The 15,111-nt window shown below is 45.0% G+C and overlaps 1 protein-coding gene across 2 annotated transcripts in view; it reads left to right on the top strand.

The window, feature by feature from the left end:
- Positions 1-15,111, top strand: part of LOC139996331 (interleukin-1 receptor accessory protein-like 1-B) — a 128,480-nt gene that overhangs the window by 84,106 nt on the left and 29,263 nt on the right. For both annotated transcript variants that reach the window (XM_072020657.1, XM_072020656.1), the window contains exon 3: positions 11,137-11,350. In XM_072020657.1, the coding sequence (XP_071876758.1) occupies positions 11,137-11,350 (214 nt within the window). The remainder of the gene's footprint in view (positions 1-11,136; positions 11,351-15,111) is intronic.

Raw genomic sequence — 15,111 nt, 5'->3', positions numbered from 1 at the left:
TTGTTCTCCAGCAGTACTGCTGAGAACGCTAAAAATACCTCACAGTTGCAAGTATGTACATATCAGCAAGTTCTATAGGAGAACGCCTTGTCTCTCTAACGTGGCTATTTCAATGGAAGTATCAAGTGCACCTTACTTTAACACTTTGCCATGTCGAAATCACATGTTTCGCACAGGACGCCACGGGAGTATTTTTATTATTCAAAGCATATAATGGCAAAATAATAATAAATTGACGATGTAAGACGACATTCTTCTCCGATGGACCGTTTATCTTATTGGTGGTTACCGGGTGATCATTGTGACGCCTTGGTAACAGTTGATAGCGACATATTATAACGAGACTTTGTTTATTTCAACAAACCATTCGCATTCGTTGTTTCGTCGTAAGCAAAACGTCTTCGTGCGGCGTTCGTTCGTGGAAAATGGAAGGCCGAATCGGTGAAACGAAGCGGAATGCAGACAAGAAAGGACAGCCGCCGAACCGAGTCCTTACTCGGCCTTGCGCCATCTCCCTTTGGTTACGTTCGCGATGGTTCGGCAGTCGCGTTCCGCCGGATTGCAAACCATCTTCGAGATAGAACGCGACCAACATATCGCTCGACCGTGTAAATTCCCAAACCCAGTCACCCACGAGGTTACGAGTACCGAGGTTACGGCATTTTCCATTTTATTCGGACGGGTTACCTGCATAAACGTCACAGTTCTGTACGATCGAGTTCGATATATTGAATTGGCAACTAAGTGATTGCGGATTTTGTCAATACCACCTAATGACAAAATCCGCAATCACTTGGTTGCCAACCCAACATATCTACTTATAACGAAATCGAATATCCAAAGTTCGCTATTGCGTAAGGATCGAGTGCGACTCGTAAGTAAGATGCAATGGCTCGTTCATTGCACATGCCAGGTATTCCATCTTCGCAAGTTATTTGCTACTCGGAAAGTTCGAGTGGAAATAGCAATCGATTGGCGAGAACGAGAAATGCATTATCTTTTCGTAGAATTCTTAGAAAATAACGAAGAGGCTAAGCCCGCAGGGAGTACGGACGCTTAGCGGCGATGCGTAACGGCGGTATCGTTGCGGGTTGCGCGACGCTGCAGATCCGAAAGCGGCCAAGTGGAAATTAATTTTCGAGCGAGTAACCCGTTGAAACTCGGCCCGTATAAATATGCATACGCGTTTAGCGTCGGCGGCGAGTCGGCTGTGCCGGCGGAGAGTCGCCGAGGGAGAGAATTACGAGCCAATACCTCAGAGCTAAGTGCACGGAATGGTTGTGCACCGCGTACATTAACTAAACGCGTATGATCTCGCAACAAGAGAGAGCAGGTTGCTCCGATGATGCTGCCAGTAGTGCCAGTAATGCAATTAGCCGATACAGCCTGCGCTATCTCTCCTGGCTATTTCCGAACGTCGACCGCTGTTCCACGCTCTCCCACGTCTCTCGTCTGACGTCTCCCGCCAGAAAGAAAATCCAGCTAACACGTAAAGAAGGCAAACGAGAGTTTATCCCGGGAGAGGACAGCGAGAATACGCGCGCCTACTTGTTCTCTCGGGATGTCCTGCGCTCGAGCGAACGCGCTAAAGCGGTCGACGAAAGAACGGCCTGGGAACGTACGACGACTCTCTTTTCTCTCGGTGTACACTCTCGTTGCAAATCTCCGAAGGTCTCGTCCGTATTTACAGCGACGTAGCCCATGGGAGAGCCGACGAGGAAGCGCGATACCTTATCGGGCACTCGTGTGCATCCCGGAATGCATATGCATAGCCACGAACCGCGGATTATCCTCGCACCTGTGCTGCTTTTGTACGCTAAACGCGTCCGGGAGGTCGCGCGCCACCGGAAACTTGCACTCTAGTCCCTTCCGTTCAAGCTGCGTCCAGCCAGTGCGAGTAGAAAAGAAACTTTTCTAAAGAATCGAGGTCAGTCGAGCGACCGAGCGGATCGATTCTGTGGTATCAAACTGCGCGCCGAACGTAGCGCACGTGTTTGCATGCGTGTCGAGTACGTGAACAAACGTGCACTAATGTTTCGAAAGGGATTGCGCGATTGCTAATGACGATGAAATGGGAACCGATGGAAAAGGGAAAAAGCGAGCCGCGACGTTAAGAGTACGATCTATCGGGGTAGTTTCATAGGGTTTCAACAAAGTTCGTACATACTTGTATGTGTAGCAAGACGGGAATATTAAGCTGCTACACTTTGGTCGAGCGCGGGGAACTGAGGCGCCTGATCGACTGGTCCGGTTATGGCAAAGGCCACCGAGCATACGTCTAACCGGCCTAGCGAGAAGCTTGATCAATTAAGCGACGTAAGGACGAAAGGCTGTGGGATGACGTCGACTCGGCGCGGTCGCGCGGTTACTTGCTTCTCGATGGTATCGCTCTGCCTTTGAGACGAAAGCGCGTGGAGGAACCGGTTCCGTCGATGGTTCGGCGATCGTGGCGATGCGGAAGTCTCCTGCGGAAAACGTTGCCAGGGCACGAAGTTTTCCCTACCTTTTTCCCGTCGACGTTATCAGCCCCGTTTCCAAGAGAAAGATTCACTCGTCCGGAACTGCGAACGCTGAACTTTCGTGGAAATCTATAATCTGGAAGCGAAAGAAACGATTTTCTTCGAGATTAATGGAAATCTCGAGACGTCGTCCTCGCCGAAGTAGACGAATCGCGCGACACCGGAGAGAGGAGAAAAATGACCGCGCTACCAGAGGCCACTGTCTTCCTCTTCTCCCTCGATCGTTCTTCCCCGAGCGTACAAGTTGCTCGGCGATATCGATCGAGTCCGCCGACTTCCACGTCCCTCGATTTCTCCTCCAACTTATAACGAAACAAGTAACGAAGACGAAGGAGAAATGGAGTGCGAAGGAGAAGCAGAGGCAGAGGCAAAAGTTTGAATAAAACTACCCACGCGCGATTCCGAGAAGCTCTGTTAAAGCCATGAAAGGAATTGCGCGTCCTTTCTTCGTCACGGTAACCGGAATTCTCGGAACTCTTTCTTCAACCTATCGCTGTTCGTGGCCTAGCCTTGGTATCGCGAGTCACCGGCCACCGTTCTTCGTTTCTACCTACGTCCAGGGCTACATCCTGCTTCGCGAGGATCGAGTATAATAGACAGAATAAAAAAAAAAAACAAGCCCAAGGAACGCGGATCCGATTGGCTATTTCTGATAGATCTAACCATACCGCGAAACCATCGCTCGGCAACTATAGCCAAGGCGATGGGTCGAAAAAAGCAATCGATCGACGATTATTGATCCGCGCGGAGTAACGCCGACGCGACGGACGTCGGCGGATCGTGCCTCGAGCTGGGGTAACGATAGAACCGATCGACGAACGGACGTGACGATAAAATGTCGTCTTCCGAAAGATTTCGAGACGCTCCTTCGCGCGTTTCGCTGAAATGAAGTAAAAGAATGTCGAGGACGTTCAGCGATACGAGGAAACGGCAAATGCGAATGTCAAGAGGAAGAAGAGCGCGAGAAGCGGCTTTTCCCGCGCGGCTAAAAAGTCTCTTCGCAGTCGATCGCGGGAATTTTTTTTTCGGCCAACGCTTTCGCGGTTGGAGATTTTTCCGTCTTTTTCGGTCGGTCGCGTAAACGCGTACGATCGCACACGCGTTTCGATACATCAAGGCAAAACCTCGATTTTCTCCCACTTTGTCTTCTTTTCGTTCTTTCGCGAGAACTTTCTTCGCGAGAATAAAACGCTTTCCGGAATCTCAAAGTGGAATCACCTAAATGGTCGCGTTTTGTTGCTCGGTTCCATGCAAGCGTATCTTTGATCGGTAAATTTTATAGCAACGGTATTCAGAGTGTTTGAACATGAATTTCTCACGTCCCGACGAATGGCTGGGGAGAACGAACCGATGAAAACGTTCTTAACCGTTTGAGTCGCAGGGATCTTTGAAAAAACAGAGTGGAAATATCTCGAGCAACACGATAGCGCTTGTCTTGATCGATTGCGAAGAGAAACAAGCGGCGCAATAACGCTCGTCATATTTGTTATTTTTATAAAATACATCTATATTACTATATATACGTACTGTTAGTTTATTTATATTTCAAGTTTTGTTCGATAAAAATTACTGAGAAGGTAAGAATGAAGTACAAAATACCGTCGATCGTTCGTAGCGTTCGAACGTACTGGGTCTTTTCGACACAAAATTTAAACAGCGTGATCGCGCTGCATGGGATCGAAACGGTTAAGACGACGCTGTTGGCGAACATTCGTGAAACGATTCCGAAAGCGTACAGCCGTGGAACGCGTATCCGACGATGAATCGCAGCCCATCCTGACCAACCGCAAGCCTTCGATATAGATAGGCGTAGGCATATGCACGTCGTGGCACGTGAGCCACACGTGCATCGAGACACGTTCTCTCGTATCGACTGTGGCCGTGCTTCGTGTCAAGGAACAGGCTGGTATTTCTTTCTGAAGCTGTTCAAGTATGAGGCCGATGGTATTGTCGTCGGTTATCGTGGAGCGTTGTCGCGCGTACAATCGCAAACGCAACCGGGAATACACGTCGAGCTGTCATTCTTTCCTCGTCGAGATGTCGCGCAATGTGCGTTAAATTTGGACGTCGGGTCGCGTCGCTTGAATCGCTGCGAGAGAAGACCGGCCGATCGATCGGTCGTTTCCAGGCTGCGTTGCATAGATCGTGATGCAAGATCTGTAGATGACGCGCGTTCGTCGGTGGATAGGTCACGTGGTTTAACGCAGTTCCATCGGGCAACCTCTGTACGCATAAGGTGTATGCATCGCGGTACGTGACGCGTCTCAACACAAGCTCACACGCACGTGTTCGAATTTGTCCTGCCATCCAACCGTATATCCTGAATATTACGCGTGCACGTGGCCGCGTAACACACGACGAGAGTTCTTGCGCGATCCGACGTCTACTCGACGCGCGTCTCGACCAACGACTCGGCGGCTGCACTGCTCAAAGGCACCAGTGAACTACTCGAGAAATTTCTCCTACCTACCTACGTCATGGGATGAAACAGTAGCCTGAAATATAGAATCTTAGGTTCGGAAAACTCGCGTACGAAAGAACCAGGTTCTCGTATATTATATCGACAGATATGTTTATCGTCCAACGATTCTTACTAACATTAACATACGTGCATCTGGAAGGCGTCAGACGTCTTGCATTTTCACCTCGATCTCGTTTCTCTCGCTTTTAACACGTTGACGTCGTCACCAGGATTGTTTAACCCTTTGCACTCGAGAGGCTGTTGTCCGTCACCACAACGTTCCGTGTAGCAACTCGAGAGGAGAATGAGAGGCGATAATCCTTGTTCATGCTAAATTTCGACTTCTCCAACTGACGAGAGCGCAGTATTGATTCGTAAATAGATTCCTTACCTCTTTATATTGTTTGTTACGGAATGTGAAGTGTTACACTTTAGAATGGAGATGAAATATTTATGCTCAAATTCTTCCGAAACTGTAGTTCTGGCAACGTCTGCGACGTTAGTTCAGATTCGACGATCGTGGCACAAGTATTACAGTTTTGTAAATTTAGAAGCTCTAAAGAAATGGATTTGGAAATTTGTTTAATTAATTCATATATTCTGTAAAAAAGCGAAAGAACGAAAGGTCACTTAACCACCTGCGATTTATAAAAACTTTAGTAGACCAGTTGAGAGAAGATATTCGACAATCGCGAGATCGAGCTTCCACGTCGACTGCTAATTGCGATGAAATTCGGTTAAATGGAAAGCTGCGTGTAATTTCAACAGGAACAAAAAGGTATTGTACGGTGTGTTCTTACCGAAACGAAGCAGGAGAAAGACACGAAACAATTTATTATTGCGATACTTGTGCCAACAAGCTAAGGATGCATCTTGGCAGATGTTTTATAAATTATCGTTAAAAAAATACAGAAAAAGTATTAAAAAATGATATGTTCAAAGATGTAAATATATATAGATTATTAAAATATAATGCGTTTTTAAGTTAATTTTTGTGCCAAATCATTGTATGTTACCTACAGGACACTCGTCACATACGCGTAAAATCTCCTCGAGTTGCTGTTTCGCCCGACCAAAGAGGTCGTCGAGTGCAAAAGGTTACCGAGCTAACGAGTTCGCCGATATGTTTAATATTTCTGATTCGGTGCCTCATTTTAAATGTTTATATTATACATATTTGTAATATATATGCAAGTCGTGCCTCTAACCCAATTTTTTCAGCTATGTATACCAAAGGGGTCCGTTAACGATAAATAAATAAATAAATAAATAATATATATGCATATAATAAATGATAATATAATATACATACAATAATATAATAATAATAATACATAATTAGATCATGCTATTTGGAGTAACACCGGCGGCGGGTGAGGAGGCGACGAAGATGAAGATGGTGCGTAGAAATCCTATTCTACCCGCCGTTCTAGACACGAGTTTCTTGCCGCGGAAAGACAAAGCGGAGGTATCGCCGGAGGTGTTCCGATTAATCTTTCAACCCGCGATCGATTGCTCCTCGACGCGGATGCACCGTATATCTGGGCGTCGTCGATCGTTTAAGAGCCATTTAAACGTAAAGCATGGCACGAAAAATAGACGCGAGGCAAATCGCGTTCCGCTGTTAGAAACGGCGTGACAATTTCGTAACTACCGATGTGTCGTAGCTTCGGCGATCGATGTATATCCTACGAGAGCGTGGCACTCGGATAAAATCGGCTCGTAACGCCGGAACACACGCGTCCGGTCGGTTTTGTTTTCTTCCCCCTCCCCCCCGAATCGAGCTTCCGATTCGTCGAACGAAGAAAATCGATGGCACGTTCCTTTGTCCGGTCGCGTCCACCCACTCTCGGCATTCGTTTCGAGTAATCGGTTCCGTACTTACTCACGGCAGCGTTTATAAAGCTTGGTGCTCGACTCGTAGCCGCTATTCGTCGCGCTGGATGTCGCGTTTGCGAAAGAGGATGCTGACAACGAGCGAGATAGCCGGACCGGTTAAAGCGGTCCTCTGTTCGAGAAACGAGCGACCCATCCCGGTACGGATGACGGTTTAACAAAGCTCTTGGCCGTCGCTTTGTCTCCGTTCCGAGAGAGAACTTCACCGTATGGTGGACCGTATGCATGGATAATTATTTGCGGAATTCCGCGAGGAAAATGAAATTTCATAATTATTCGCGGAAACGCGGCTGGTGACGGTCTTTAGAGTTGGTGCGGCCAAGCACGGGAAATGGATCGTCATGGAAATGAAAATCGCTTTAATAACGCCATTTCCGTCCAACTATAATCCACCGTTATGAACTGTTTGCGTTTTCGCGGTGTACTTTCCATTCCGATCTTCGTGGATGCGTCGATGCGCGCCGTCGACATTTACCGACCGGATAAAACGTCGATCGAGCGATTCCGTTAAACGGAACAGACGCCGCAGGTGGAAACGTCGGATCACGAGGAAAGTTGCGTTAATCTCGTTGGCGCTCGAGGCACGCGCGTTCCAAAGCTTCTTCCGCTTGGAAATCGAGGATCCGTCGAGGCACTGCTACGGAGTTTCGGCTTTGAACCGCGCAGCGAAACTCGCGTTTCCAACCGAGTTTTGGTTTACCGGGTTGGAAGTTGTGGTGGCTTAAGCGAAATTCGAGAGTAAATCGGGAAATTAAATCGTAAATTACGAAATACGTACTTCGATTACGTTCTTGGATTTTCGTGGTTTTGGCCCTCGAGAACCTGCAACGTGAAAACTTGGACGCTCGAGCGATTTCACGAGTGCGGTGTATCGCGGCAGACGCGCTACCGTAACGAACTCGAAAAGTTCGCAAATGCCACCGCGCGGAAGAAAACCCGGCGAACGATGCGATGCGGCGGAGGCTCTTCGGAAACTTGCCACGTTTAACGGACGAACAAAACGAGCTCTCGCTTTGTCAATTTTCGAACACGACGTTTTTCCTAGCGTTCTAAAACTCGGACGAACTCGCGCATTTGGAAGTTGCGCTGTTCGATAACGAAACGGAACCAGGTTCCCGACTCGAATCTCGGACAGTAGCTAGAGGGTGCAAGGTAAATGGATATTTCAGTGAGTTTAAATAAATATCGGTCGTCGGATCCATTAAAATTAAAAGTTAAAATTCGTTTAAGGCCGCGGTTACACGGTACGCGTATTCGGACGATGCGTAGTTCGTCGTCGAATCGAACGCTTTACAATAAAAAATTTGGTTCTACCGTTCGCACATTGGTCGTTCGTATACGCAGCTCGTTCTAATCGTTCGATTTTCATCGTTCGATTTGTTGCGGCTGAGGTGTGCAAATCCTTCGAACGAACGACGATCTTTTTCTAACTGTTTCTTTAGTTCTATCTGCGTGGAACATAAAGAAAAGATGCGGGATTTATCTGATAATGTCCTCGGATTTTTCTTTCTTTTTCTTTTAAACGAAGCATTTTCTTTTCTCGCGTCAATCTATTATTCATTGGCACGGTTTTTAATAAAGGATCGTGCAAGGTATAGGAGGAATATGTCGAATGATCGGTATCCACGTATCGTGTAAGAATACGTGCAGATATAATATTTTTCGTTTTAACAAAGCAGATTCAAAGTACGCTTGTTTCAACCTGTTGTACACCGTATTCTTAATTATGCCAATTGCTACGTCGACTGCCTGCACTTTTTTGCCGCGAATAGCTCTTTGTTGAATCACCTTGTGTACACCTTGTGTGGTTTGACATCGCTTTTCTACTTTTATGTTATGTTTTTATGATCGCTACGTTGTGTGTATCGTAATCGAACTGTGTCCCGTTAATAAATAATATTTTAATAAATTTACTTTTCCTCATATTGCATCTTTGTACCAAAGGGTTTACCACTTATTATTTACGTCAATAATAACCTGTATTGATAATAATAATAATAATAATATTATTATTAAATGACATTATTTGATTCGTGCTCTTTGCGAGCTATTGGATAGTGGACTTGCTGTGTCGGCCGCTTTCCTTTAACGATCATTATCTGCAAGTTGTTTCAATGGGAAACAAGGCTGTAAAAGCATTATCCTTAGATTTAATTTCTCGTTTGAAGAATCCTTACACTCTCCTAAAGCTGTACGTCTCGTTGGTGTTACCCCATGTGGAATATGCCTCTTGGTGTCATTACCACCTAATGACAAAATCCGCAATCACTTAGTTGCCAATCCAATAGTAATAAGAAACGTAAATCTAGTAAAAAGAAAGAATTAGAGAAAGTGGCTCCTTACGAAATCTCACCTACAAATACCAGATATGTAAATATGAAACCGGAATTTTTGTATACACGTTTATCGTATGAAAATGATTAAAAATATTTTATTCGAAGTATTGGCCATCGCTAGCTATACATTTTTCCCACCTGTCTGACAATTGGTGGATGCCACGCCAAAAAAACTGTCGCTCTTTCGAGGCAAACCAGTCGTCGAGCCATTTTCGTACATTTTCGTAAGAAGCGAAGTGCTGATCAGAAAATGCGCGTCCCATCGATGCAAATAAATAGTAATCGGACGGAGCCAAGTCTGGCGAGTAAGCCGCGTGCGAAAGTATTTCCCAACTGAACGCTTCAATCGTTTCCTCGACCGGTTTTGCTGCATGCGATGGTGCATTATCAGGAAGCAAAATTACTTTGTGTTGCCTTTTTTGATATTCTGGTCGTTTTTCGCGCAAAGCTTGATTCAAATCGATCGTTTGTTGTCGGTAGCGCTCAGTATTAACGGTTTCGCCAGGTTTTAACAGCTCATAATAGATCGTACCCTTCTGATCCCACCAAACAATGCTTTGTGTTTCGATGTGTAGTCGATGTCGGTGGTTCGCCTGGAGCTACCCATGATCTTTTACGCTTAGGATTCTCAAAATATATCCACTTTTCATCGCCAGTCACAATTCGGCGGAGAAACGACTTTCTTTTGTATCTGGCGAGCAGCATTTCGCAAGTGGTTTTTCGGTTTTCCTGTTGTCTTTCGTTCGGTTCATGTGGAACCCATTTTCCCACCTTCCGGATCTTTCCCATGGCTTTCAAACGTATGGAGACGGCTTCTCGTGTCACGTTTAATCGATCAGCGAGTTGTTGTTGCGTTTGAGCGTCATCCTCGTCCAACGATGCTTGGCAATTCTCTGTCTTGAAACTTTTTCGGTGGTCTTCCACGTTCTTCGTTCCTCGCGTCAAAATTGCCACTTCTGAATTTTTTAAACCACTCAAAGCACTGTGATTTACCAAGAGCATGCTCATCGTAAGCTTCGACGAGCATTCGATGCGATTCTGCAGCAGTTTTCTTCAAATGGTAACAGAAAATCAATGCTGTCCGCAAATCGTAGTTTCCAGGCACAAAATTCGACATGTTCAACGCTTATGCTGTTGTATGAAGCTTGTATTGTTCTGAGTCGAAAATGTTTGTGAGATGTCAACAAAGACTTTTGGCATCAATGACGCAGTTTAGTGATACTACATTATCAGCTATAGTCAAATTCCGGTTTCATACTTACAGACCTGATATCCTCTTGCAAATGATGATCGTGATTGTATCCCAAATACGACTACCTTCGATATAAAACCTTCGAAGCAGCGTAGGACTATTAGCGAACTTTTCTTCCTTCGCGATATTATGAATAATAAAATCGATAGGTCGGGTTTGTAAGACTTGGCCAACTTTAACGTGCCCATATTTCATGCGCCAGTTTTTAAGTCGAAATTCGGTCACACTACAAGTTTGTGACTAGCAAGTACGTGGGTCGAGTAGACTTATTCTTCAATTTCCTATTACGATGGAAGAAAATCCCATTGAACGTACGAGTAGCTTAAAGTTAACATCCTAAATAATTGTACTTACTTGTTTATGCGTATTCTTGTTTAAACTTTGTATACTTGGTATTATTTCCTTTTTAACGTCAATATTATTTGAAATAAATGTACGAGTAAATAAAATTAAATTAATTATTAAATCCACGTCTATTTCGTAAAATACAGAAATGATACGTAACCGTAATTCAAACGTTTTAAACATACAGATGCAGACGCGTCTGTCAGCGCGGACTCGGCTGAAGACGTTGAACGAAAAACGCGGTAACGGCGAAAGTTCTTCGTATCCGCGAGGCAGTTGGTTTCTAAATATCTTTTGCGATATGATCGATCGGGTTGCTTTTTTCAGGGGAGAAGTCTGGCGGATATACCGGGAAACCATTGCCAACGTACAGGCCGGCATCGCAATTGGTTCCCCTGGGAGGAGCGGCGAGATTATTTTGCGAGGCATACCTGGGAAAGGTCGAGCTTCCGGACGCGAAAAATTCGGTAACCTGGTCGAAGAGCGACAGCAACGTCACGTTACCGAGTCACGGCAGGATCGCCCAGCACAGCGTGTCCAGGTGAGTCCGTTTCCGATTCGTCCCTTTGAGACCTCGCGTCCGCTTATCGCGTATTCTACAGGAAGGTTTCCATCTAAACGTCTCTCGCACACCATGCCACGACCATACGACGTTGTTAATCGATTCGTGTGCGCGTTCGGTGGAAACGATGCCGAACGTTAAGACGGACGGTACGAATAACCGCGACATGTACCTGGTCAACGTCGGTCAACGAAGCGGAAGCTCGTTCGACGAACAGTAAGCTCCTGGCCATAAGTCAGCGAACAATTTCTCATGTTCGGCAAAATGATTATTCGAAAATAAACGCAACTTTCTTGATTCGTTTTATTCTTTATCTGCGAGCGAGATATTCGATCGATTTAAAACGCGCATGATTTTATACCTAAAAACGTTCGTACAAATATAATACGCTCTGCTTGTCTTCGTTTATGAGATATAACGAATTTTGTAGACGCAACGCCTATCGAAAATGTTGAAATACTTAGGTTTGGAATAGAACGAGTTCGTTAACATATTCGGGAAACACCAAGAACCATTGAAAGTGTAGCCGGATACGTGACGAGCCGTCTACAGACTTGCCTTCAAACGTAACGAATATATTCTGTAAAGGTAATTAGGTAACGCAAGATCGAAATAGAAAATTCGTTAGATGTCATAAACGAAGACAGATAGAACGTACGTTTACGTGAACGTTTTTTATCGTTTTAAGTGCGCGATTAGCTTTCGAAATAGATCTCGCGTGTTCCTTTACAATGCTGTCTATATATTACGAAATGGAGTATAGCATTTGCGCGAATGTGTGGAAATTACGCAATATCAACAGTATGATACGTTCTAACGAACATTTTGTCAAAAGTAGGCAAACTGTCGGTGACTTATGGACACTAGGCGCATATATTGGGTTGTCCGAAAAGTTTCTTTCGTTTCATAAGGAAATAATAGACGCACAATGTTTTTTGTTTTACATTAATTTATTGAATTATGCACGAACATAATAATAGAAATAGAACGAAATGGATCACACCTAATTGAATAAAATAATATAAAACAGAAATTGTAGTTCATCTATTATCATCACCTTATGAAACGAAAGAAACTTTTCGGACAAGCTAATAGCTTGCGTGAACGGCGCTTTGCTGCCAAATTCGGCTGGTTTCGTACGGGCCACGACGAGCGGCTTCCATCGAAATCGAAAGGTCGATCGATAAGGGTCGGAGCGCGTTCGATGGACAAGAGCGCTTGATATCAAACTGTTAATTAAGCGGCACTCGCAGGGGAGTATCGGAATTTGGCTTTGATCCGAGGCGAATATCCTGCTTGCAGGAAGCACGCTCGCCGCCTGAATCGCGTACGCTCCAGGATCGGTTAATAGAAGCGTGGCTAACGAGAGATACGTAATGAAATACCCGTGGTCATTATCACCGGAAATACGGATTTCCCGCTTCCTCTTTACTGATTGCAAAAGGAAGGGTCAGAGGTTGCACGGAGAAATTCACCGCAATGAAGAACGGTCGATCGAATCGCGTCTGGATTACGTTTCAGGATTTAAAACGCGTATCACTCGGTCGAATAATGTTCCGTAACGAGTCATTACACGCTCGTCCATTTCATTATCCACAACAACCTTTTGAGAATAGAAATTTTTTGTACTCTAAAGCTCCCATACACTTTTGCCACTTTTATTTCTCCGTCTACGCTTTTTTTAACACATTCGCTCGGACCAGCAACAATCTCCAAAGAGCCGTTACGGTTGTTTCAAAAATTAATCTTTATTTCCACTGATTGGAAATGGTCGGTTCTCATCTTGTTTACCAGTTTTTCGTATAGATTAGCAGTGGTGACCGCTGCCCTTGCCTCCTTACCGAAAATTCCAACTGACGAATCCGCTTGTCCCATGTTCTACGTACGCCCATCTCAAATTTTATTTTTCCCACACACGGTAAAACGACACGGTTCCGCGTAAATTTAACATGTATCCGCATGTTCAGTCTTCGAAGGTGTTCTTTGTGAAATATATAGTTATATTTAAAATTTGTCCCTTTGCACTCGACGGCCTTTTCGGTCGGGCGTAGCAGCAACTCGAGGTGATTTTGCGCGTCTGTGACGAGTGTCTTGTAGGTAAAATACAATGATTTTGCACAAAAATTAACTTAAAAACGTATTATATTTTAATAATTTATATATATTTACATCTTTGAACATATCATTTTTTAATATTTTTTCTGTATTTTTTTAACGATAATTTATAAAACATCTGCCAAGGTGCATCCTTAGCTTGTTGGCACAAGTATCGCAATAATAAGTTGTTTCGTGTCTTTCTCCTGCTTCGTTTCGGTAAGAACACACCTTACAATACTTTTTTGTTCCTGTTGAAATTACACGCAGCTTTCCATTTAACCGAATTTCATCGCAATTAGCAGTCGACGTGGAAGCTCGATCTCGCGGTTGTCGAATATCTCCTCTCAACTGGTCTACTAAAGTTTTTATAAATCGCAGGTGGTTAAGAGACCTTTCGTTCTTTCGCTTTTTTACAGAATATATGAATTAATTAAACAAATTTCCAAATCCATTTCTTTACAGCTTCTAAATTTACAAAACTATAATACTTGTGCCACGATCGTCGAATCTGAACTAACGTCGCGGACGTTGCCAGAACTATAGTTTCGGAAGAATTTGAGCATAAATATTTCATCTCCATTCTAAAGTGTAACACTTCACATTCCGTAACAAACAATATAAAGAGATAAGGAATCTATTTACGAATCAATACTGCGCTCTCGTCAGTTGGAGAGGTCGAAATTTAGCATAAACAGGGACTATCGCCTCTCATTCTCCTCTCGAGTTGCCACACGAAACGCTCGACGACGGAGAATAGCTTCTCGAGTGCAAAAGGTTAAAAACCCTGTGTCAGATTCTATTGAAACGTCCCTATCATCTTAGTGAAAATAGGGAATCGAGACGCAAACTTGCGACTTTTGTTGACGAGTCACAAAGCAGACGCGTCCGTCCGCCAACACAATCGAACAAATAGCGCTTTTTGAAGCGAGTAGAAGAGAGAGAGAGAGAGCGTACGTCGTGTGCCGCGCACCCGTACGCGCCAAATCGTGAACATGCAAACGATCAAATTAACCCGGTGAAATATCGTTCGTGCGAACGGAGACGGTTATCGCGTAATCGTCGCGTCGGCCGCTCCGTGGTGAAGCTCTAGCAACCCCGCGCTATTCGTGGTTTCCGCGAATGCAGTTGGTTTCGCCTGCAACCTCGTATCTCGGGGGTACATTTGGAAATGGCGCGCTGCAAACTTGTCGTCCAATTAGCGACCGCTCGCCTGGTGTACACCGATATAACGTGCGGCAGCTGAGCCGGGACACACCGAAACTCGTAACGACCACTCGTTTTCTCGTTTTACCAGCTCTGGTGCGTTTCGATGTTCGACGTATCATCGTGACAAGATGTTTTTGGTCGGTTCGGCGCGTAAAAAGGAATCGTCGTGGGGGATACATGTCGCGATCGAACACGCGCGTTTACTTTAACGTTAACTTTAATTGGTCTCGTCCTGGAACGTGCTCGGATAGCGGAGAACGATGGCGATACGGAGCGCGTCTGCGGAAATCGACGTTACGTAAACGCGTTCCGCGAACGCGCTTTCACTCGACCGGGTGTTTCGTCGTGTCGCCGGTTCGCGTGACTGGCAAAGGAAGCTCGCACGATTTCCTTGCAAAACACTGGCTTGCATAAACGTCGAATCGGTCGACTTGCCA

This window comes from Bombus fervidus, chromosome 17, assembly GCF_041682495.2.
Source record: "Bombus fervidus isolate BK054 chromosome 17, iyBomFerv1, whole genome shotgun sequence".
Taxonomy (NCBI): domain Eukaryota; kingdom Metazoa; phylum Arthropoda; class Insecta; order Hymenoptera; family Apidae; genus Bombus; species Bombus fervidus.
This window is presented reverse-complemented; position numbering and strand designations above follow the sequence as displayed.